This window comes from Sus scrofa, chromosome 12, assembly GCF_000003025.6.
Source record: "Sus scrofa isolate TJ Tabasco breed Duroc chromosome 12, Sscrofa11.1, whole genome shotgun sequence".
NCBI classification, from domain to species: Eukaryota; Metazoa; Chordata; class Mammalia; order Artiodactyla; family Suidae; genus Sus; species Sus scrofa.
In genome coordinates, this window is record NC_010454.4 from 16872036 (window position 1) to 16898020 (window position 25985).

General features: G+C 40.6%; 1 protein-coding gene across 9 annotated transcripts in view; it reads left to right on the forward strand.

Moving 5' to 3' along the window:
• Positions 1–10236, forward strand: part of CDC27 (cell division cycle 27) — a 71404-nt gene extending 61168 nt beyond the window's left edge. For 4 of the 9 annotated variants that reach the window (XM_003131307.5, XM_013989920.1, XM_021066795.1 and 1 more), the window contains 3 exons: positions 4233–4307; positions 5660–5816; positions 7219–10236. In XM_003131307.5, the coding sequence (XP_003131355.2) occupies positions 4233–4307; positions 5660–5816; positions 7219–7301 (315 nt within the window). In that variant the 3' untranslated portion in view covers positions 7302–10236. Of the gene's footprint in view, positions 1–4232; positions 4308–5640; positions 5817–7218 lie in introns of all 9 variants that reach the window. The other 5 variants (XM_005656939.3, XM_021066797.1, XM_021066796.1 and 2 more) reach the window with 2 other exon arrangements.

Here is a 25985-nt window from a genome sequence, read left to right on the forward strand (position 1 = left end):
TGCGTGTTCGATCCCTGGCCTTGCTCAGTGGGTTGAGGATCCAGCATTGCCGTGAGCTGTGGTGTAAGTCATAGACGCGGCTCAGATCTGGCGTTGCTGTGGCTATGGTGCAGGCCAGCAGCCTCAGCTCTGATTTGACCCCTAGCCTGGGAACCTCCATATGCCATGGGTGCGGCCCTAAAAAGACAAAGAAAAAAGTGTTTTTACAGATATACTGCCCATGAAAATGTGTGCATGTGTGAATGTATGTCACCTTCAGTCTTCTTTTTTTTTCTTTTATTACAGAAAATTTCAAACATCTTTATAGTTGGTAGTATAATATGATAATGAATCCCTGTGATCCTAACACCTAGCTGCTTTCCATGCTACTTCCCATAAATTGATTTTTTTTTTTATTTTATTCTTTTTTTTAGGGCCACACCTGTGGCATATGGAAACTCCCGGGCTAGGGGTCGAATCAGAGCTGCAGCTATAGGCCTCCACCACAGCCACAGCAACGCCAGATCCAAGCCACATCTGCAACATACATCACAGTTTGAGGCAATGCCGAATCCTAACCCACTAAGCAACACCAGGGATCCAACAGCCAGGTTCATTATCGCTAAGCCACAGGGGAACTTCCATATGAGGTTTTTGTTTGTTTGTTTCAGCTTTTTAGGGCCAACCTGTGGCATATGGGTGTTCCCAGGCTAGGAGTCAAATGGAAGCTGTAGCTGCTGGCCTACACCACAGCCACGGCAACATGGGATCCGAGCCAAGTCTGTGACCTACACCACAGCTCATGGCAACACTAAATCCTTAATCCACTGAGTGAGGCCAGGGATCAAGCCCGTGTCCTCCTGGATACTAGTCAGGTTCATTACCACTGAGCCACAATGGGAAGTTCAAAAAAAATTTTTTTTAATGAAAGTAATGTGCTTGTTACCAAAAGATCAAATAATATAAAGTATAAGAAATATAAATTTGCAGAATTCCCACCATGGCTCAACAAGTTAAGGATCTGTCATTGTCTCTGCAGCAGCACAGGTTCAATCCCTGGTCCAGCACAGTGGATTTAAGGATCCAGCTGCAGCATAGGTTGAAGCTGCAGCTTGGATTCAATACCTGGCCCAGAAACTTCCATATGCCATGCATGTGGCCAAAAAAAAGAAAAAAAGAAATACAAATTTGAAGGTGCCTTCTAAGCTTACCCTTCAGGGACTGAACACTATTAACAGCTCAAAATATATTTGTCCAGATGTTTTTCTCAGTGTTTGTATGGTTTTTGTTGTTGTTGTTGTTGTTGTTGTTGTTGTTTTAAACTTTGAGCTTTACTATTTTGCAGACAATGTAGAGTGTCAACAAGTTATTTCTAGGTATTTTCTTTTTTTTTTTTTAGTTGCTTTTTTTTCTTTTTTTTTTTAATTAATCAAATGAATTTATCACATCTGTAGTTGTATAATGATCATCACAATCCAATTGCACAGGATTTCCATCCCACGACCCAAGCACATCCCCCTACCCCCCAAACTGTCTCCTCTGGAGACCATAAGTTTTTCAATGTCAGCAGCTGTTCTGCAAAGAAGTTCAGTCTGTCCTTTTTTCAGATTCCACATGTCAGTGAAAGCATTTGACATTGGTGTCTCATTGTATGGCTGACTTCACTTAGCATGATAATACGTTTGTATGTTTTTGAATTGCTTCTAACAAAGTAGGCTTATACTAGGATGGTAGGCATAATAATAATGGCTCTTTAAGGATGTCTGTGCCCTGATCCTTGGTTCCTATGAATATGTTACCTTACATGGTCAAAAACACTTTGCAGATGTGATTAAGGATACGAGCCTTGGAGTTCCCGTCGTGGCGCAGTGGTTAACGAATCCGACTAGGAACCATGAGGTTGAGGGTTCGGTCCCTGCCCTTGCTCAGTGGGTTAACGATCCAGCGTTGCCGTGAGCTGTGGTGTAGGTTGCAGACACGGCTCGGATCCTGAGTTGCTGTGGCTCTGGTATAGGCCGGTGGCTACAGCTCCAATTCGGCCCCTAGCCTGGGAACCTCCCTATGCCGCGGGAACGGCCCAGGAAATAGCAAAAAGACAAAAAAAAAAAGATACGAGCCTTGAGTGGAGGGAGAATATCCTAGATTATTCAGCTGGGCTCACTGTAATCCCACAGATTCTTAAAAGTGTAGTATCTTTCCTAGCTATGGTCAGAACTAGTATTTTTCAGCCCACTTTTGTTCCTTTTGAAAATGAAGGGGAAAAAAAGGAGTTCCCATCGTGGCTCAGCAGTTAACAAATCTGACTAGCATCCATGAGGATTCAGGTTTGATCCCTGGCCTCACTCAGTTGGTTAAGGATCTGGCGTTGCCGTGAGCTGTGCTGTAGGTCAAAGACACAGCTTTGATCCTGCGTTGCTGTGGCTGTGGTGTTGGCCAGCAGCTATAGCTCTGATTCAACCCCTACCCTGGGAACCTCCATATGCCCTAAAAAGCAAAAAAAAAAAAAAAAAAAAAAAATGAAGAAAGGAGGAGTTCCCCTTGTGACTCAGCAGTAACAAACCTGACTAGTATCCATGAGGATGTGGGTTTGACCCCTATCCTTGCTCAACGAGTTAAGGATCTGGCATTGCTGTGAGCTGTGGTGTAGGTCAAAGAGACAGCTCAGATCCTGTGTTGCTGGGGCTGTGGTGTAGGCCAATAGCTGTAGTTCTGATTCGACCCCTAGCCTGGGAACCTCCATATGCCACAGGTGCAACCCTAAAAAGACAAAAAGAGAAATAAGGTATAATATATATAATGTTAGAAAATTCAGAAAGGAGAGGAAGCTACCAGGTAAAAAAACATAAGTACCCCCTTAATCACTTCAATTATCCCTTCCCCAAAGGTATCCCTTCCCATTCTTAACTTGTTTAGGAACATACATGTATTGATCTCTGCCAGAAAAAAATATGTGTATGTCCATATAAATGTATTTATAAAATATTTATGTGAATACCCACATTTCTGTATTTGTACATTCCGGTATGTTTATTTTGTTAAAAAAGAAATAGTACAGTACATCTTGCATCTTATTTTGCTTTTTTTTTTTTAAATACACAATTGACAGCTCCTGTTTCATAGAGAATGAACCATAATTTATTTAACTAAGCCAAATTCCTAACATGGGGATGGCGGAATCAATGTTTACATGCAGTTTTCCCCCTTTTTGCTGCTACACTTGAGGCATATAGATGTTCCCAGGTTAAGGGTTGAATTGAAGCTACAGCTGCCAGCCTATACCACAGCAACACCAGATCCAGGCTGCATCTACCATCTGCACTGCAGCTTGGGGCAGTTCCAGGTCCTTAACCCACTGAGCAAGGCTAGGGATCAAACCCACATCCTCTTGGATAGTAGTTGGATTCTTAACCTGCTGAGCCACAATGGAAACTCCCTGCAACTTTTTTTTTTTTTTTAATTAGAGTGTGTTGATTTACAGTGTTGTGTCAGTGCAGTTTCTAACTTAATGAATAATGCTAAGTTGTCCTCACGAAAAGGTTGCATCAGTTTACACTTCTGCCCTCAGTGATGAGAATGCCTGATTTCCCTCACTGATGATAACTTTGTGTAACATCAAACTACTTTTATTTGTGTCCATTTGCTAAGTGAAAAATTGACAATGTCTTAGCATTCCCAGGTGGCTCAGTAGGTTAAGGATCTGGCATTATCACTGCTGTGGCTCAGGTCTCTGCTGTGGTCCAGAACTGGCTCCAGAATTTCCTCATGCTGCTGGTGTGGCCAAAAAAAAAGTGACAATATCTTGGAGTTCCCGTCATGGTGCAGTGGAAACGAATCCAACTAGGAACGCTGAGGTTTCAGGTTCAATCCCTGGCCTCGCTCAGTGGGTTAAGGATCTGGCGTTGCCGTGAGCTGTCACAGATGCAGCTCGGATCTGGTGTGGCTGTGGCGTAGGCCAGCAGCTATAGCTCCGATTAGACCCCTAGCCTGGGAACCTCCATATGCCTCGGGTATGGCCCTAAAAAAAGGATCCAGTGTTGCCACAAGGTGCAGCGTAGGTCACAGATTCGGCTCAGATCTGGCATGGCTGTGGCTGTGGACAGCAGCTGTAGCTCCAATTTGACCCCTAGCCTGGGAACTTCTTTATGCTGCAGGTGCAAACCTAAAAAGCAAAAAAAAAACAAAAAGACACTTGGCTTAATCAAAACTTCATAAAATTTTGCTACCTGTTTTTCTTTTTTTTTTTTTTTTTTCAGTCTGCTTTACAAGAACTTGAAGAATTGAAACAAATTGTTCCCAAAGAATCCCTCGTTTACTTCTTAATAGGAAAGGTAAAGATTGGGGCCCTGGAACTGTGACTTCCATAATAGATAATAACTTTGGAAGAATAAATATATTTTATTATGCAATATCTGTTGTGTAAATTTAGCTAGAGCTTTGAACTAAATGCTTTGGGAATAAAGAACGAATTTAGTTTTAATATTAAGAAGATGGAGTTCCTGTCATGGTGCAGCAGAAATGAATCTGACTAGGAACCATGAAGTTGCGGTTCAATCCCTGCCCTAGCTCAGCAGATTAAGGATCTGGCATTGCCGTGAGCTGTGGTATAGGTCACAGACACAGCTCGGATCTGGTGTTGCTGTGGCTCTGGCATAGGCTGGCAGCAACAGCTCCAATGAGACCCCTAGCCTGGGAACCTCCATGTTCCTCGGGTGCTGCCCTAAAAAAAAAGACAAAAAAATAAAAATAAATAAAATTAAGAAGATGAGGCATTCCCATTGTGATTCAGCGGGTTAAGAACCCAGCTGGTATCCATGAGGATGCAGGTTTGATCCCTGGCCTTGCTTGGTGGGTTAAGAATCTCATTGCCGTGAGCTTCAGTATAGGTCAGAGATGCTTCTCGGATCTGACATTGCTGTGGCTGTGGCGTAGGCCAGCAGCTGCGGCTCCGATTTAACCCCTAGCCCAGGAATTTCCATATGCTGCAGGTCAGGCCATAAAAAGAAAAAAATAGAAGAAGAAGATGATATCCTAATGAGGTTGCAAGAACACACGTATACCTTATAACCCTAATTCTGTGATTTTAGAAGTATATTAATATTTGTAGGCAGTGGCCAGTAATGAGTGCATAACAGAGGCTACTTCAGGGAAATCCTTTAGCTTTCAGTTATATATAAAATACTCAGATATCCCCATTTCTTTCCACTGTCATTATCGAGTCAGAGTGAGATTTATTGGAAACTCACTACCTGAGAGATAGAGGCAAGGAATTCTGAAAATAATGTCTTAACATATTAAAACGAGAACTCTTAAGAGTTCCTGCTGTGATGCAGTGGGTTAAGAATCCCACTGCAGTGACTTGGGTCACTGTGGAAGCACAGGTTCAATCCCCAGCCCGGCGCCGTGGGCTAAAGGATCAAACATTGCTGCAGCTGCAGCATAGGTCTAAGCAGCAACTCAGATTCAATCTCTGGCCCAGGAACATCCATATGCCACAGGTGTGACCATTAAAAAAATAAAAAGAATTCAGAAGTTAGAATGAGTTCTTCTGTAGGATGAAAATGTCCTACTCATCAGAATGTAGCACATAAATCAAGACCCTAATTTAAATTTAAAACGTTTAGGATTTTATAGTTGAAGCTCACAACTTAATGAAAAATGTAGTGCTGCTGTTTATTTTTAGGTTTACAAGAAGTTAGGTCAAACGCACCTCGCCCTGATGAATTTCTCTTGGGCTATGGATTTAGATCCTAAAGGAGCCAATAACCAGATTAAAGAGGCAATTGATAAGCGCTACCTTCCAGATGATGAGGAGCCAATAACGCAAGAAGAACAGATCAGTGAGTATCATCTATATGAATTAGGTTTGTGTGTGGCTGTTCAAACCAGAGAACTAGAGATGTACCATATCAGAGTTAGGTAAGATGGAACAGATATTTCTTCATGGCACAGAAGAAACATGGAAAATTTTTTGAGTATTCAGAAAGCTACCTTGTGCATAGAATTTGAGGGCTGCTTTTGTTTCTAACCATGGTATTCTTTATACCAAATGAAATTTTAGAAAAATTGAGCAGTGTGATATAACAATGTGTATATGAGCCAGGTAACCAGTTTCAGTTGTAGATCTAGTTTGCTGTGTGATAGTGACAAATTCATTGCTGATTTTTACCTGGGCTTCAATCTGTGTTTGAATATATATCTAATGCCTGCTTTATTTGCAGGTAGGGGGAGAACATGGTAGGAGGAGAAAAAGTGATAGGTGTGACTATGATGAAAACATTGTAAATGCTAAGTGAATGAATAATAAATTTGCTCACATTTTAAAGTATTGACAGGAAGTTCCTGTTGTGGCTCAGCGGAAACAAATCCGACTAGTATCCATGAGGATGCAGGTTTGATCCCTGGCTTTGCTCAGTGAGCTGTGGTGTAGGTCAAAAATGGCATTGCTGTGGCTGTGCCAGTGGCTGTAGCTCCAATTCGACCCCTAGCCTGGGAAGTTCCATATGCCATGGGTGCGGCCCTAAAAAACCAACCAAACCAAAAAACAAAGTATTGATAGATGTGTAGTAGTGGGTATTCAAATTCTGTGTAGCTCTCACAAATCTAAAAGCTAAATATTTGGCTAATATTTTTAAGTGGAGGGGTCAAGAAAAGAGAAGGTAACAAAATTACAGTTTAAGGGAGTATATGCTCTGTCCCTATATTGAACCTCTATATTGTACACCTGAAACTATTAGAATGTTGTAAATCATCTATACTTCAATTAATTAAGCAAAAATAGATATATTCTATCCCTTAATTAAATATATATCTTAAAATAACTAGTGAGAAGGAAGACTTGGTGTATTAATATTTTTTAATAAAAGAATTGAGAGACCGCTGATGAGATGAACTAAAATAACTTTGTTCCAGAAATATATTTATATTCTGTATTTTTGTGAATTAGGAGGGACTATCCCCAAAATGGGGTCAACAATTGAATGGAATGTCAGTTGTTTTTTTTTTTTAATGTCTCAGAGAACTAGGTCTAATTCTATAAGAATTAAGGAGAGGCAGTTTTAGTCATTAAAACTCTTAAAGGTTAAATGCAATAAACTAATTTTAGACATGCTTTTAAGTAAGGAACTTGAGTTGCATTTTCTTGAAGGTTATCAGGATTTTTATGGGCTTTTACTTGTTTTCATGAACTATACAAAATATTTGTCAGATATCTTACTGTAGGTTTTTGTTTTATTTTTAAAGTGGGAACAGATGAATCCCAGGAGAGCAGCATGACAGATGCAGATGACACACAACTTCATGCAGCTGAAAGTGATGAATTTTAACTTCTGGAAATGAGACTTTTACAACTGGATGTGTGACTAGTGCTGACATGTTTCTTACCCTTCCATATACTGAGTCTTCACTCTTGAGCCAGCAGTGTCATCATCCATCACTTGTACCATGAGTGTGCCACTTTAATTGGACCCTGACTACACAGAATGAAAGGCAGTGCAATATTTAGCTGCTAACAAGACTGGCTCTTTCACCAGTATGAATGACAATTTAGGGGGGTAGGGTGGGGAACTTCCTTTTTTTTTTTTCTTTAATCTCCCTCTGTCGGAAAGCTATCATGGAAGGAAGAGTTATGTTTTATCTTGAAGGAGCCATTAGATACAGAAAATAGTGATGAACCGGAAGTTCTTGGTCATTTTTCCAAAAATTTGTTTTCGTTTGGTTCTGTTCCTGATAAACAGAGTGACTGACCTTCATTTCTAGGTTCTTCAAAAATGGTGTTAGCAAGTGCCAGATGGAACAATAAAAGACATTGCCTATAACAGAGTAACTTGATTGCCAAGGAATGTAAATTACCTTAAACTTGCAGTGTCTCCCATAAACAAATGTAATGGGCATATTGGGACTCAGTGTAGAAATCAATATCCCTCCATACAGTGTACACTCATTCTTGGCAAGAATGCTTTAATGTCTAACCAAGAATTTTAATTTAATCATCTTGGTTCAAGGTATTGATCATTGTTGTCTTGGTATTACAAACTTTAAAATTGGTCCTTACTATATTGCCTCTTCTTTTTGAGCTCTGTGGGATCACCTTTAACATTCAGAGATGATAGAGGGGTTGCCACTGAAAAGCCAAAACAAGGCTCTTAATAACCATTAAGAATCAAAATGAGAACACTAAGTGGAGAGACTTTTAGAGATCATGATAGTGAAAGCCTTAATGCAATCAGAATCATACCATAACCTTGAATCTATATTTGTTCCAGACAGTATCCCTTTGACTTTTCTAAGTGTTCGAGCAGGGTGCAAAAATGTGTGGTTACCTTTGGTTGAGGTCATTTCCATTTTTTTAAGCTCTCTGCTTCAGATTATTTTCATTACTATGAGTCAAGAAAATGTTTATTGAGAGTGATTGGATTTAGAATAGTAGAAATTTTTAGCTTTAAAAAACAAAAAAACCCACTCTTATGAAGGAGATGAGTTCTCTCTTGAGTTTGTCATAATATAGGTTGATGTCTGGGGGAATGACCACAATTTTAAAGAGCTAATTATGCATAATAAAATGGGAATTATTGGAATTTCACAGTAATAGATTTAAAGTCTTAAATTGTGTATCTCCTTTATTGTAATGTATTGAAATTTTTAGAGAAACTTTAGTTGTTAACATTTTATTAAGTGCCAATGTCAAAATATAACAAATTATAAGTTCTTACGACAGGCCTACAGTTTATTGTTTTGGATTATTTGATGAAGGACAAACTTACTTCCTGCTTACCTGTATTTGTTAGTCAAGCTGTGATAATAAGGTGGATTACAGAAGATGTTAAAATTTTAGAATCAGTAATTTTCTATCATTTACTGTTAATCTGCTCATTTGAATATGGATTAGATACCATTATAAACTAATTCAAGTCAGAGTCTTAGATTAGGTATTGGATGCCAGAGAGGTATTTAACAGAATTTCCTACCTAATTCTAAATATGTGCTGCCTAAAAAAAAAAAAAAAATTATAAGAAAAAGGAAAGGTTGGAAGTAAATATCATTAAAAATTTCCAGAGGCTAGCACTTGGATTCTAACAAATACTCCATTTTATTATCCATTTGTTCTGTAATATTTAATTTTATATATATTTTTTTAATTGGCAAATCATAAGCCAGCTGTGTAACAGTATCAAATATAGAATTTCATAGAAAGCTTTGACCTGAGCTCTTTGTTACAAAGCCTGGAGAAAGTTACGCTCAGAAAACAATTTGCTGATGTATAATTAGTTATCTTTTTATAGTAGGAATGTATGTCCTGTGCCAGAGGTGGTCTTTCTGGTACTAATTTTGAGACCAAGGATAAAAGGATAGTTGTGGAAGGCACAGCATGGCAGTGGTTGGCTGAGGGATACTCAGCCTAAGCTTGACCTAACTGCATTTTCCTCACACCTACTTTCAAAGGCATTTAGGTATTTGAAGGCTTATTTCCCACCTAGTTACTGTTTCTGGCTTTTCTCTCTCTCTCTTTTTTTTTTTTTTTTTGCCGGGAATGGGGATCAAACAACCAGAAGAAGACAAGCATTTTGATCAAGCAATGTTTGCTTCAAATTTCAGTTATTTTGAAGGAAATCAGAAATACTAAGTACTTTGACATCCTTTTTTCTCTTTAAGCTTTTCACACATGTATACACACACACACACACACACACACACACACACACACTCTTGTTCAGAAGTTGTGTTGTGGCATTGGACTGGGAATCATTTTTCCCTCTTGGAAATGATTCTTAACTCTGGGATTTTAGAAGGTTGGAAATATTTTTTCAAGAGAACAATGGTACTCAAAATAATGAAAGGTGGTCCTACTTTTTCTGTATTTTATTACTTTAAATTTTTTAATTTTTCCAAGAACTGCAAGTAACATTTGAACCATGCTGCTGTTGTACTTAATCAAAACTCAGTGATAACAGTATTTAGTATATTAAAAATGCTCTTTTTGAAGAAAAAAGTTTGCAAGTCTCTGTTTAGCCAGAGTATAGCTTGGGTCTTCACAAGAAATATGGTGACCCGTTTTCTTTGTGAAAACCTTGGAAAATCTAAGTGTGGGTGTGCTGTGTGTGTTCTATTTGCATTGAAACAATGTAATTTTGTGTCTTCTTTTTGCTTTTCCTGACTTATTTCAGAAATTGTACAGTCTTGGGGGGGGAAAGTCTTTTCTGTTAATATATTTGCAATTCATTAAAGGATATGAAAAGTCCAAATAAATTACTTTTGAAAGCATTTTATAATCAAGTCATTAAAGCTGTATAAGAGCTGTGCCATCTGTATTGTTATAGTAAGGCACAGCAAAATAGCAAAAGATTACAGTCTTATGTTCCACAGAAGTCTAAGGCAATATTTATCTAATTTTTTTTTTTGCTTACATTCTCTCTCTCTCTCTCTCTCTCTCTCTCTCTCTATATATATATATATATATATATATATATATATATATAACCCTTTTTTAGTATTTTTTGGAATTTCAAAATAAATATTGTGACCAAAAAAAATGATTATTTTTCCAGACTACAGAAATCCCTTGCCAGCAGCTGCTACTTTGCAAGTCAACTGCTTATTCTTTTCTTTAATCGTGTGATTTCTGAAATACCTTTAAAAGGGATACACAGCTTTTTTGTTCTAATTAGAATCCATTTTAAATATCAAGATCTGAAAGAAGTAGAATAATAGAAACTAAATTTTACTCTCGTTTGATATCTTGGAAAAAGTGTAAAGAGTTGAAGGGTTTTGTTCAGACTTGAAAAAAAGGTAGCAAAAAAAATTGTGGTGCATGGGCCAATGAGAGAGAACGATTCAGACCATAATATTCCCTAGGACCTGCCATTTACTGTCAGCAGGACAGGGGTAACTAGAAGTATAGGTAGGAAGTATTTTTAGGTTTGTTTAGCCTCTAATTAATGGTTCATGAAGGTTCAGTATAGGTTTTGTTTTCCTTTATGTAAGTGCAAACTTTGCTAAATAGTATATTCAGTGAGATCTTTCCACGTGTCCCATGTTACTTGCCTTGTATACGGTATTTTTAGTTTTCAACCCAATGAGATAGGTGCCACTACATTTTACAATGAGAAAACCTAGACTCAACTATTCAGTGATAGAGCTGGACACTTTTGGCATTTCTGTATGTTCAAAACCATTTATTTAGTTTTGGACATTGTAAGTTTCAGATCACATCTAGTGTTAACTGTCAAGTGTCCTCCTTAGCATTTTTGGAATTGAGTATCATAGAAGTTTGGGTGTCACAGAAGAAATTTTGTTAATAACCATATATTTAAATCTGTTGTATACTTAGTCCTTTGATGGGGCTTTGATCTGTATCCTGCCTCTGTTTTTCTTTTCACACTCAATTTGAAAGAGCTATCCCTTATTGAATGACTGGAATTTGCTTTAAAGTAGAAAACTTTAAATCCTCTACTTTATTTCCATTCTTACATTTTTTTTAAATTACCTATTTTCCCTAATACAAGCATTCCTTTTATTTAACACCCTCAAAATAGAATTTTCAACTGGGGGCTAAAAGCTGTATTTGAGGAGGAAATGCAAATGCATTATGAGTCACTGGAGTTCTAGTAAGAAAAGGAGTAAAGTAACAGCTACAAACAACAAAGTAGAATTAAGGTTTCTAATCATGTGTTTTTAAAAAGCACTAAACTGGAGTGCCCTTTATGGCTCAGTGGTAATAAACCCCACTAGTATCCATGAGAATGTAGTTTCAGTCCCTGGCCTTGCTCAGTGCCTTAAGGATCCGGCTTTGCCATGAACTATGGTGAAGGTTGAAGACAAGGCTCAGATCCCAAGACGCCATGGCTGTGGTGTAGGCCGGCAGCTACAGCTGTGGTTCTACCCCTAGCCTGGGAACTTCCATATGCCACAGATTCGGCTATAAAAAGAAAAAACTTAAAAAAGAGACTAGGGAGTTCCTGTCATGGCTCAGCAGAAACAAATCTGACTAGCATCCACAAGGGCGCAGGTTCCATCCCTGGCCTTGCTCAGTAGGTTAAGGAATCAGCATTGCCAAGGACTGTGATGTAATTCGCAGAGGCAGCTCGGATCTGGCGCTCTGTGGCTGTGGTGTAGGCCAATAACTACATCTCAAATTCAACCCCTAGCCTAGGAACCTCCATATGCCACCCCTGCAGCCCTACAAAAAAAGATGAAAATATAAATAAAAATCACTAAACTCATATCTAAGAAATAAAGATTTTGCCCCTTAGTTGATGTGTGACTCTGAACAATTTTTTTTTGCCACGTGCTTGGCATATGGAAGTTCCTGGGCCAGGAATCAAACCCATGTCACAGAAGTCACAATGCCAGTCCTTAACTCACTGAACTCTTCAAACTTTTTTTCCATCAATACAAAGAAGATTCCATGTGCCCTTGTTACCCCACAGAGGACTGAGAATCACACAGAAGTGCTTTGTAAAACTATAAAGTACTATACAAATACACAGTGGTATTAACAGCATGAAGGTGATGTTACAGAAACATCACAAAAACACGTACATGAGTCCCCATCATGGCTCAGCAGTAACGAACCTGAGTAGTATCCATGAGGGTGCAGGTTCGGTTCCTGGCCTTGCAGTGAGCTGTGGTATAGGTCATGGATGTGGCTTGGATCCTGAGTTGCTGTGGCTGTGGTGTGTGGGCCAGCAGCTGCAGCTCTGATTCGACCCCTAGCTTGGGAACTTCCATATGCAGCACGTGCAGCCCTAAAAAGCAAAAGGGAAGAAGGGAGGAAAGTGCATCTTAGGAGTTCCCATTGTGGCTCAGCAGGTTAAGGACCCAACATCTCTGTGAGGGTGCAGTTTCAATTCCTGGCCTTGCTCAGTGGGTTAAGGATCTGGTGTTGCCATAAGCTGTGGTGTAGGTCACAGATGTGGCTTGGATCCAGTGTTTACTGTGACTGTGGTGTAGGCCTCAGCTGCAGCTCCATCTTATTTTTCTCCAACCACTAATGTGTAGTATGTTCTCTTTGCTAATCTCATTGCCAATCCCAACACTCCTACTTCAACTAAGTTATAACCAAATGATAACCCAATTAAGATATCTCCTTTCCATTGCTAGTTTTCAATGGTTTTGATCATGACTAGGTGCTGAAAAATATGTCTATTAAGAAAAGCGTATTGAGGAGTTCCCGTCGTGGCACAGTGGTTAATGAATCTGACTAGGAACCATGAGGTTGCAGGTTCGATCCCTGCCCTTGCTCAGTGGGTTAACGATCTGGTGTTGCCGTGAGCTGTGGTGTAGGTCGCAGACATGGCTCGGATCCTGCGTTGCTGTGGCTCTGGCGTAGGCTGGCAGGTACAGCTCCGATTCGACCCCTAGCCTGGGAACCTCCATATGCCGAGGGTGTGGCCCAAGATATGGCAAAAAGACAAAAAAAAAAAAAAAAAGAAAAAAGAGTATTGAGATTTCTAGGGCTGGAAAACAATGACAAAACCTGAAAATAAATCTGTTTCTCTTCACAAACAAAACCACACAGGGTTCATGCCATCATTATTAGGAGGATACTGTAACATCAAATTTCCTATAAGTAGAAGGGAAATCTCCAATAGGGATTCTGCTAACACCCTAAGCCTGTGCTTATGGAGAGTGAGAAAAAGCTAAATCACTCTATTGAGACAGAACAGAAGGGAATAGAGAATTAGAGGAAGCACAGACAGAATCTTCTTGGGGGCGTAAATGGAACAATAAAAAAATGAATACGGGTTGGGGCTTAATAGATCATAGCCCTCGCTGCAGGGAAAGGTTTGAAAATGAATGGGACCAGAAGTGGCAGCCTCATACAAGCAGTGTTTCTGGGTGAGAATCATATGAAGAAGCAGTGAAAGGAAGAAGGAAATAAAAGACTGGCAAAAAAGAGAAGGCACATAATTCTTCCCACCCCTATCAGCAAGATCCTTAAACTGCACGAAAGGGCTCTCAAACTAGGAATCCTGTCTGCGAAATGATTAGGGATAGGGTAAAGAAAGCAATCTATGTCCATACAAAAATTGCAACCTATGTCCATAGATAGGATATTGCAAAAAAATCAGCAAACATAAATTGAAACCTTTCTGCTAATGAAAAGCCTCCGCAAAAACAACCACAAAGCTAAAGGAAAAAAATATATATCCTTTTAAAAGCATTTGAGAAAGTGAAACATCACCTTAAATTGGAGGAAAAATTTTAAAACATTGATAAATTTGACTACACTTGGAATCCCCTTGTTGCTCAGCGGATTAAGGATCCAGACTTATCACCGCAGCAGTTAGGGTCACTGCTGTGGCGTGGGTATGATCGCCGGCCCAGGAACTTCTGTAGGCCACAGGTTTGGCCAAAAAATAAATAAGCAAAAATAAAAGGTGTCTGTGTTAATATTCCAAATTAAAGGAAGTTAGGAGTTCCTGCTGTGGCTCAGCAGTAACAAATCCAAATAGTATCCATGAGGACTCGGATTCGATCCATGGCCTCTCAGTTGGTTAAGGAACTGGCATTGCCATGAGCTGTGGTGTACGTCACAGACGTGTCTTAGATCCTACATTGCTGTGGCTGTGGCGTAGGTTGACCTCCGTAGCCCTGATTGGACCCATAGCCTGGGAACTTCCATATGCTGCAGGTGCAGCCCTAAAAAAGACTAGTAATAATAATAATAAAGGAAGTTAAAAACCTGACAATTAAATATAATACCTGACCCTGGATCCTGGATCTCGTCTTGGAGAGAAAAAAAAAAGGCTACAAAGAGCATCACTAAGTCAACTGACAAATTTGGAATATGGATGATAGATTAAAGTATTATAAATTCATGAGCTGTAAATTTATGTACTGTTGTTATGTGAGAGACTATTCCTATTTCAGGAAATATCCACTGAAGTATTTAAGTGGTAAAGGGCCATGATATTTACGACTTACCCATGAAAGTTTCAGAGAAAGAAATATATATAAACACACATATATAATTCTATATATAGGTATATAATTAAATATAAAGATTCATATGTATATAAGTATACATATATGTGTGTGTATATTTACATACATATACATACATAAATGCATACGTAAGAGAGGAAGCAAATTAGGTAAATATTAACAAGAGGTGAATCTAGGTAAAGAATATTCTTTTTTTTTTTTGGTCCTTTTAGGGCCGTGGCATATGGAGTTTCCCAGGCCAGGGGTCAAATCGGAGCTGTAGCCTCTGACCTACTCCACAGCCACAGCAATGACGGATCCTTAACCCACTGAGCAAGGCCTGGGATCGAACCTGAATCATCACAGAGACAATGTAGGGTCCTTAACCTACTGAGCCATACTGGAAACTCCCAGAATTTTTTTTTTCCTTTTTTGGCGACCCATTGGTACATGGACGTTAGGGATCCGAGCCACATTTGTGACCTACATAGCAACTGTGGCAACACTGGCTCCTTTAAACACTGTACCAGGCCTAGAGATCGAATCTGTGTCCTGGTGCTGCAGAGATGCCACTGGTCCCATTGTGCCACGCAGGGAACCCCCAGAGATTTTTTTTTAATGTTATTTACCTATAGGAGTTCCTGTCATGGCTCAGTGGAAAAGAATCTGACTAGCATCCATGAAGATTCCTGGCCTAACCCAATGGGTTAAGGATCTGGCATTGCTATGAGCTGTGGTGTAGGTCAAAGATGCCACTCGGATCTGGTGTTGCTGTGGATGTGGTGTAGGCCAGAGGATCCAGCTCCAATTTGACCCCTAGCCTGGGAACCTTCATATGTCATGGGTGCTACCCTAAAAAGACAAAAAAAAAAAAAAAAGAGAGAGAGAATAGTTTATTTTTACAAAAAACAAGTATAGAGAGGTAAAGAGACACTATACCTTCAATTTATTCTTGTACAGTTCTGGAAAAAAAAAATCTCTCTGTGTGCAGAGAGAGAAAATTATAACAAATTGTGTGAATTGGAGTTCCCATCGTGGCGCAGCAGAAACAAATCCAACTAGGAACCATGAGGTTGTGAGTTCGATCCCTGGCCTAACTCGGTGTTGCTGTGAGCTGTGGTGTAGGTCACAGCCGCGGCTCAGATCTGGAGTTGCTGTGTGGCTCTGGTGTAGGCTGGCAGTTGTAGCTCCAATTAGACTCTTACCCTGAGAACCTCCGTATGCAATTGGGTGTGGCCCTAAAAAGACAAAAAGACAACAACAACAACAAAAAAAAAAGTGTAAAATGTTAAATTTTATAATATATAAATATTTTTATAAAATATATTTTTTAAACTTGGTAAAATGTTAACATCTGAGGAATCTCAATGAAGAATAGATGGGAATTCTTTGTATTATTTTTCAATCTTTATTTCAAGATGTTAAAATAATACATACATTACATGGAATCTATTTACATAACAATTTTAAAAGACTAAACTATGTTTAAGGATGTATACATTGTTGGTCCAAGTATAAAGAAAAGCAAAAAAAGTATTTAACATAAAAGTCAGGAGAATGTCCTTGTGGCCCGGTGGGTTAAAGATCCAGTGATGTCACTGCAGTAGCTCAGGTTGGTGCTGTGGTGAAGGTTTGATCCCTGGCCCTGGAACTTCTTCATGCCACAAGCACAGTCAAAGAAAAAAAAAAAATTCAGGAGAATTGTAACCCCAGGAGTGGGGAAAAGTACTATAGTCCAGAAGAATCAAAGGGCCTTTCAGGATACTGATAATGGTACTGGTTATACAGATGTTTGCTTTATCAAGAGTTGTTAAACTGTACACGGAATTCTTTTCTGCATATATATTATATTTCTTTTTTTTTTTGTCTTTTTTTGTCTTTTCTGGGGCCTCACCCATGGCAAATGGAAGTTCCCAGGCTAGGGGTCTAATTGAAGCTGTAGTCGCTGGCCTATAGCCAGAGACACAGCAACGCGGGATCCGAGCCGCGTCTGCAACCTACACCACAGCTCACGGCAACACCAGATCCTTAACCCACTGAGTAAGGCCAGGGATAAAACCCGCAACCTCATGGTTCCTAGTTGGATTCGTTAACCACTGAGCCACAATGGGAACTCCCCTATATATTATATTTCAAATAAATGTTTAAAAAAGAACAGAATAATCCTGGAGGACAAAAAAATAAAAATCATTATATACTAAAAATGTTCCTGTTTCAAAATACTTTGAACATTTGGCAGCTTCAGCAAAACATGAATTGCCTTAAAATAAAATAGAGGAGTTCCCTTCATGGCTCAGCACTAACAAACCCAACTAGCATCCCTGGCCTCGCGCAGTGGGTTAAGGATCTCATGTTGCTGTGAGCTGTGATGTACACCGGCAGCGGCAGCTCCAATGCAACCTTTCGCCTGTGAACTTCCATGTGCCCAGGGTGCAGCCCAAAAAAGATTAAAACAAAATAAAATAAATTAAAGTATTAATTTTATGTAATTAATTAATTAACTTTTTTAAGGCAATACCCTGAGCATATGGAAGTTCCCAGGCTAGGGGTCTCATTGGAGCTGCAGTCGCTGGCCTACACCACAGTCATAGCAACGCAGGATCCAAGCCAAGTCTGCAACCTACACCACAGCTCATGGCAATGCCAGATCCTTAACCCACTGAGTGAGGCCAAGGATGTAACCAGCATCCCTACAGATATTAGCTGGGTTTGAACCACAACGGGAACTACTGATCTTTATTTTTGTGATTTTTTTTTATGCCAACAGACTCCTTTCAAGAGTGGTTTGACCCCTAGATCCACAGGTCCAACCTTTTTTTGCAGAAGGCTTTCCTCCTTGGTGACTCCTATCTTAAGTACATCTCAGAATGGCCTGGGCCCCCTTAGCCACTGATGAGTGATAGACGTTTTTGCATGAGGAGGTCATCCAGGATTGCCCTTTGGAATGCCAGAGTTTCTGACCCAAATTTTATTTATTTTTTTAATTTGGGCCAAGCCCTCGACATGAGGAAGTTGCACATATAACAGCAGTAACAATACTGAATCGGAGTTCCCGCTGTGGCTCAGTGGTTAACGAACCTGACTAGTATCCATGAGGACGAGGTTTCGATCCCTGGCCTCGCCCAGTGGGTTAAGGATCTGGCGTTGTGCTGAGCTGTGGTGTAGATTGAAGACGAGGCTCAGATTCCGAGTTGCTGTGACTGTGGCGTAAGCCAGCAGCTACATTTCCGCTTAGACCCCTAGCCTGGGAATCTCCATATGCCACAGGAAAAAAAAAAAAAAGCTGGATCCTTAACTGCTAGGGCACCAGGGAATTCCTAACCCAAATTTTAAAGCATAGGCTCCACTCCTAGTGGATCTCTCCAGAGATATTATAAAATAATAACCATCTATGCAAATCAAAACTTCGGGACATATTTCACAATATATGCCTTTAACGAAGTTACCAAACACTATGGACTGTCCTTGAAAATAAGGGATACTTGGGAGTTCCCATCATGGCTCAGTGGAAACGAATCTGACTGGTATCTAGGAGGACACGGGTTCAATCCCTGGCCTCACTCAGTGGGTTAAAGATCCAGCGTTGCCGTGAGCTGTGGTGTATGTCGCAGATGCGGCTTGGATCCCGAGTTGCTGTGGCTCTGGCGTAGGCAGGCAGCTACAGCTCCAATTTGACCCCTAGCGTGGGAACCTCCATATGCTGAGGGTGTGGCCCTAAAAAGACGGGGGAAAAAAAAAAAGGGATATTTGGAGTTCCCTTGTGGTGCAGTGGGTTAAGGATCCAGTGTTATCCCTGCAGCAGCTTGGGGGGCCACTGTGGTAAAGATTTGATCTCTGACCCAGGAACTTCCACAAGTCGTGGGTGTGGCCAAAAACAATATGGGATATTTGATTGTCGCAACATTTTATTCTCTGCTTCATATCTTTCCCCTTCTGTGCAGATTAAAGAAAAATGAGTGATGAAGCACACAATTAGATCAAGGCTGTGATTAGCAAATGTACATGTAAACACACAAAAAAGAACAAAACGGAAGTTGTAATTGTCTTAGGAGACTCCATCTCCAGAGAAGAGTCTTATTAGGAGTTCCTGTTGTGGCTCAGCAGAAACAAATCCAACAAGGAACCATGAGGTTTCGGGTTCAATCCCTGGCCTCGCTCAGTGGGTTAAGGCTCTTGCATTGCCATGAGTTGTGGTGTAAATCGTAGACGTGGCTCAGATCCCGCGTTGCTGTGACTGTGGCCTGGGAACCTCCATGTGCCGCAAGTGCGGCCCTAAAAAGCACACACACAAAAAAGGAGGTTTATTAGGTTATTGCTTTTTTTGTTTTGTTTTGTTTTGTTTTTGTTTTTTTGTCTTTTTGCCATTTCTTGGGCCGCTCCCGCGACGTATGGAGGTTCCCAGGTTAGGGGTCGAATCGGAGCTGTAGCTGCCAGCCTACGCCACAGCCACAGCAACTTGGGATCCGAGCTGAGTCTGTAACCTACACCACAGCTCAAGGCAATGCTGGATCCTTAACCCACTGAGCAAGGCCAGGGATTGAACCCGCAACCTCATGGTTCCTTGTCGGATTCATTAACCACTGAGCCACGACGGGAATTCCTAGGTTATTATTCTTATGAGATTTGTGCAGACGGAGAGAATCCTGAAGGAAGGTAGAATTATCATAGCTTCCTCTGCTGCCTTGTACCTTCACTCCTCCACCTTCACTCGAAATCTCTTCCTTTTGAGGTTCATATCATCCAGCTGGGAGACCTTGTTCTCTGCCTCAATGCATCATCCAACCTTCCAGTCATTCCTCAATGTTAACTTTTGGTTTGGGCACATAGGTCTGTGTCTTCGTTTCCATCATCCTTAAAGATGAATGCCTCATGTTCCCTCAATTTCTTCAATTCTAATGACTTTTGAATCTATGGCAGTTTCCACCCATGACCATGCAAGGGAGCTTCCCAGGCCCTGGACCAGCTCCATCTCTGAGTCCAGTGCCCAGGATTCAACTCTCTGACCCATAACTTTAACCCCTTCCCGCTTTCTTGCTTCCTTACTCCCATTTCCTCACTCTTCTATCTTCTAGAGGCAAAATAATCCTGTTAATCTTTTTTCAAACTCATCTTTTTTTTTTGCCTGCACCTGCGACACGTGAAGTTTCAGGGATCAAATCTGAGCCACAGTTGTAACAACGCCAAAGCCTTAACCACTAGACCACCCGGGAGCTCCCTTTAAACTATCTTGATTTTGCTTCTTTTCTAACTAATCTTGGGTTTTGGCTTCACTTGGTCATTTAAACTTGATCGTTTAAGAGAGTTCCTGTCATGGCTCAGCGGAAACAAATCTGACTAGTGACCGTGAGTATGCAGGTTCAATCCCTGGCCTTGTTCTGTCGGCTAGGGCCTGCTGTGGCCACCATGAGCTTTGGTGTAGGTCAGATACAGATGGGAGCTGGCTTTGCTGTGGCTGTGGTGTAGGCTGGCAGCTGCAGCTCCAATTTGACCCCTAGCGTGGGAACGTCCCTGTGCCACCAGTGAGGCCTAAAAAAGCCAAAAAAAAAAAAAAAACCCCAAAAGAATCTGGCATCAGATTTCCCCTTGTGGCACAGTGGAAACAAATCCGACTAGTATCCATAAGGATGCGGGTTCAATCCCTGGCCTCACTCAACGGGTTGTGGATCCGGGGTTGCCATGAGCTGAGGTATAGGTTGCAGATGCAGCTTGTATCTGGCATTGTGTGGCTGTGGTGTAGGCCAGTGGCTACAGCTCTGATTAGACACCTAGCCTTGGAACTTCCATATGCCACAGGTGCGGCCCTAAAAAGCTAAAAAGAAAGAAAGAATCTGGCATTTTCACTGCTGTGGCTCAGGTTGCTGCTATAGCTTGTGTTTGATCCCTGCCCCGGGACCTTCCGCATGCCATGGGCATAGCAAAAAAGAAAAAAAAAATTGTTACAGGAGATGGTAAAGAATGTGACAAACTAGAGAAGCATAAGTCTGGTCCAGGTCCAGGGCCATCACTCAACCCCAGAAACATGCTATTGAATGTTTTGACAATCTCACAAAGCCTATGAATCTCTTCTTAAAATAATTTTTAAATGCATAAAATATTTTAAAATAAATACATAAAATAAAGCCATGTACACTCACAAATCTGTAACAGAAGAAAAGTTTCCCCAGCTCAGTAAATGAAAATCTCACAGCTAACAGCATACTTAGTAGTGAAAGACTAAAAGTTTTTGTCCAAAAATCAGGAACAAGACAAAGCTACCCACTCTCACCACACTTCTGTTCAATATTGTACTGGAATTTCCAGTCAGGGCAATTAATATGAAAGAGAATGAAGGCATTCAAGCTGGAAAGGAAAAAGTAAAATTATCTTTATTTACAGATGACATGGAGGAAATCCTAAAGTTGCTAGAACTAGTAAATGAGTTTAGCAAAGTGGTAGGATGTCAGAGCCGAATACAAAAATCAATCATATTTCTATGTACTAGCAATGAACAACCTGAAAATGAAATGAGGATAGCAATTCCATTTACAATAGCAGCAAGCAACTGTTGCCGGAACTCGGCCTCTGCTCACCGGTGCTGAATAGAAACACAGAGTGTTGGGCAAAGGATAAGAAAAAAACAGCTTATTGCTTTGCCAGGCAAAGGAGGGTCACAGCAGGCTAATGCCTTAAAGAATTGTGCCCCCCTAAGGAGAGATTGGGAGATGGTTTTGTAATTTTGAGAGTGAAAAATAGGGCTGCAGATAAGGATCAGGGTAGAGGCAAGATTGCATTATTTTCAAAGCTGGCGTTCAGTGGTCTAGTGGTCTTTCTGGAATAAAAAACGCTTCATTGACATCTTCCATTCGTTGGGGGGTTTACTTTTGTAGAAGAACTCAAAGATATCGTTATCCATATCCCTTGAGGAGGGACCAAGGTTCTGCTCTCAAAGCTGCACTATTCCTTCTTCCTTTCTTTCTTTTTTGTCTTTTTAGGGCCGTACCTACAGCATACGGAGGTTCTCAGGCTAGGGGTCCAGTTGGAGATGTAGCCACTGGCCTACATCACAGCCATAGCAATGCCAGATCCGAGCTGCATCTGCAACCTATACTACAGCTCATGGCAACGTTGGATCCTTAACCCACTGAACGAGGCCACGGATTGAACCCGCCTCCTCATGGATGCTATTTGTGTTCGTTAACCGCTGAGCCACGGACGCAAACTTTTGCACTATTGCTTCTTGATTTCTCCTCTCTGTTCTCTGCATTCCCTCCCTTCCCTGATTAGCCCTTTGGAACCCATGGAACGTCCAGGGCCAGGGCCATCACTCAACCCCAAGTTTTTAGGGACGTTTATTCCCTAAAAACAAGCAATAGGTGACATAGAAAGGCTTGTGTGCCTAGGAGCCGCACAGGGCACTAGCTCAGTTACACAACAATCTTAAGGAATAAATTTAACCAAAGAAGTGTTAGATTTGTACACTGAAAACTACAAAACATCACCGAAGGCATCAGCAAAAATGACAGATTAGCAAACTCTAAAAGTTTGTCACTCCACAAAAGCAGTGAATAAACTGGCAAAAACTGTCAGAATCAACTTCCCTGGAACTCTGAATACTAATCAAAATTTACAGGAAACAGAGGAACGCATAATCAAAAAAGAAGTATCTGGATCTTGGTAAGAGAGTTGTGTGGTGTTTTCATCTACTCTAGCCCCATCTTTCACCCTCCAGCTCTAGAAGACCATAGCTTGCATTCCCAATATAGGTTCCAAGTACCAAAAGGAGAAGAATGGACACTATTCTCAAAGAACTCTGGTTGTTTCAATTGCCCAGTGGCTCCCTGAAGGACTAGCTCAACGGGCTTGCCTTTATTGTCCTAATTCAGAGCTCTCCCAGTGTGGAGAAAAAGGAAATTTCCTACACTGTTGGTGGGAATGTAAATCGGTACAACGACTATGGAAAACAGTATGGAGGTACCTCAGAAAACTAAACACAAAACTACCATACGACCCAGCAATCCCACTCCTGGGCATATATCTGGACAAAACGTTCCTTGAAAAAATACATGCACCCATATGTTCATGGCAGCACTATTCACAATAGCCAAGACATGGAAACAACCTAAATGTTCACCAACAGATAAGTGGATTAAGAAGATGTGGTAGGAGTTCCCGTTGTGGCGCAGCAGAAGCGAATCCAACTAGGAACCTTGAGGTTGGATCCCTGGCCTCGCTCAGTGGGGTAAGAATCCGGCGTTGCCGTGAGCTGTGGTATAGGCCACAGACGTGATTCGGATCCTGCGTTGCTGTGGCTCTGGCGTAGGCCGGTGGCTACAGCTCCGATTCAACCCCTAGCCTGGGAACCTCCATATGCCGCGGGAGCGGCCCAAGAAATAGCAACAACAACAAAAAGACAAAAGACAAAAAAAAAAAAAGAATATAACTGATCTTATCCCTTTTAATTTTTTTTGGGGGGGGGCTGTACCTGAGGTATAGGGGAGTTTCCAGGCCAGCGGTCAAATCGGATCTGCAGCTGCTGGCCTATACCACAGTTTGCACTGGATCCTTAACACACAGAGTTAGACCAGGGATTGAACCCACATCCTTATGGATACTGGTTGTGCTGAGCCACAATGGGAACTCCGAACTCAAATGTTTGATTTCACTTCTCAACACGTGCACATTCCACCAACATCTTATTGTCAGCTTACTGATAAGCAAGGAACTCTGAGTTGCCTCGTCTGCCCCTTCCTTCTATGACATCATTTTCTGCCTAAGCGATTGGCTAATACAGAGAAGTAATACAAATAAGAAATGACGACACCGTTCCCTGGTCTTCCATGTTTCTTAGAACACTGCTGTCTTCTTTCTGGGTTCAGAGCAAGTTCTAGTTCAAATGGCAAGCATGACTTCTCAGGGCTTCTTCAGTCATACGTGTTACACACTTGTACTCATTTGTTGAACTCGCAAGTATCATGAGCCCACCAGAATTCTGCACTCATGGAACATCACAGGTGCTATTTATGAATGAAGTGGCCAGAACAGTGTCATCTAAATGCTCATAGTTCCTCTGCTCATACATTTGCTTCATTGACCAATTGGACTTTACTTAAGAAAACCTAAATAATTTTAGAAGTAAAATTGTTAAGAATTTCAAGAGGGGAGCTCCCGTCATGGCTCAGCAGAAACAAATCTGACTAGTATCCATGAAGACACAGGTTGGATTCCTGGCTTCCCTCAGTAGGGTTAAGGATCTTGTGTTGCCATGAGCTGGGATGTAGGTCACAGATGCGGCTCAGATCTGGCATTGTTGTGGCTGTGGTGTAGGCCAGAGGCTATAGGTCCGATTGGACCCCTAGCCTGGGAACTCCATGTGCTTCGCATGTGGCCCTTAAAAAAAAAAAAAAAAAAAGAATTTCAAGAGACAACAGCAGCAAAGCATGGGTTCCTCTAAGTGTGAAGCCTCATGTAGAGACAGAGCAGAATGCAAATCACAATTTACTTAACCTAGTCCAACAATGAAGTGCATTTAAGTTTTACTTTCATCTTTTGCTATTAGAAACATTTCAAAAACACACAAACCAATACTATGTATATACAGATTACCTAAAAATTTGAAAGTAAGAAAATATTATACTTTTTAAATTTTATTTAATGTGCTCTGATATAATTTTTTTTTTTGTCTTTTTGTCTTTTTAGGGCCACAGCCCCAGTATATGGAGGTTCCCAGGCTAGGAATCTAATCAGAGCCACAGCTGCTGGCCTACGCCAGAGCCATAGCAACGCCAGATATGAGCCACATCTGCAACCTACACCACAAGCTCATGGCAACGCCTGGATCCTTAACCCACTGAGCTAGGCCAGGGATCAAACCCACAAACTCATGGTTCCTGGTCAGATTTGTTTCTGCTGCACCAAGATGGGAACTCCCTGATATAATCTTTTTTTTTCAGGCATTATGAATATATTTATTCTTTTTAATATTATTATTACTCAATGAATTTATTACAATTACGGTTGTACAATGATCATCACAATCCAATTTTATAGGATTTCCATCCCAGATGATATAATCTTAATTATATTTTCTGGTTGAGATTCTCATGAGCAACTCTATGATTGCTCCATGTTTCAGCCTTTTCATAGAATATTTAAGATAAATACTGGAGCGTAAAACAGTACCTGCCACATAGCAGGTGCTCAATAAATATTTGGGAAATGAATGAATAAATTCCTAGGGATGGATTTGATGAATCAAATGTTATTTGTATTTACAATTTTCATGGCTGTTTCTAATTGCCCTCCATAGATATTGGAACAAATTGTATATTCACCAGTGATGCCAACACAATACGTTGGCAAGCGTTATCTTCACAATCTGTTAGATGAAATTAATATCTCAGTGGAGATTTATTTATTTATTTATTATGACCACACCCACAGCATATGGAAGTTCCCTGGCCAGGGATCGAATCCCAGATGCAGCTGCAACCTATACTGCAGCTGCAGCAGCACCAGATCTTTTAACCCACTGCACCTAGTCGCCTATGAGACGCTGCAGTCAGTTTCTTCACCCACTTCGCTACAGTGGGAACACCCTCAGTGGAGTTTTAAATGCATGTCTTTTAGTGAAGTTGAACATTTTTTCACTTATTTGAGTCATTCTTATTTTCCTCTTTGTAAAATTTGTTGCATCCTTTGTCCGTTTTTTTACAAAGATTTTTTAAAAATATTTTCTTTGTGAAATATAACATACACACGGGAAAATATCTAAGTTTGGGGGTACATTTTAATAAATAGGTACAGAGCAAATACTTATGTACCCATCACCTGATCAAGAAGGGAAAACTGCCAGACCCTAAGAACAACCCCCTCTCTCAAACAAAACTCCTTCTGCCCCTACTGGCTCTCCTGATTTTTATTGTGTTCATTTCCTTCTTTTTCCTTCTTTGATCTCCTATCTATGTATTCCTAAACCAAACAGTTTAGTTTTTCCCGCTTTTAAAGCTTTATATAAATGGAATAATACTATATATATACATATTTTTTTGTATCTTGCTTTTTTGTGGTCAATATTACCTTTGTAATAATTTATTTATGTTGCTGAC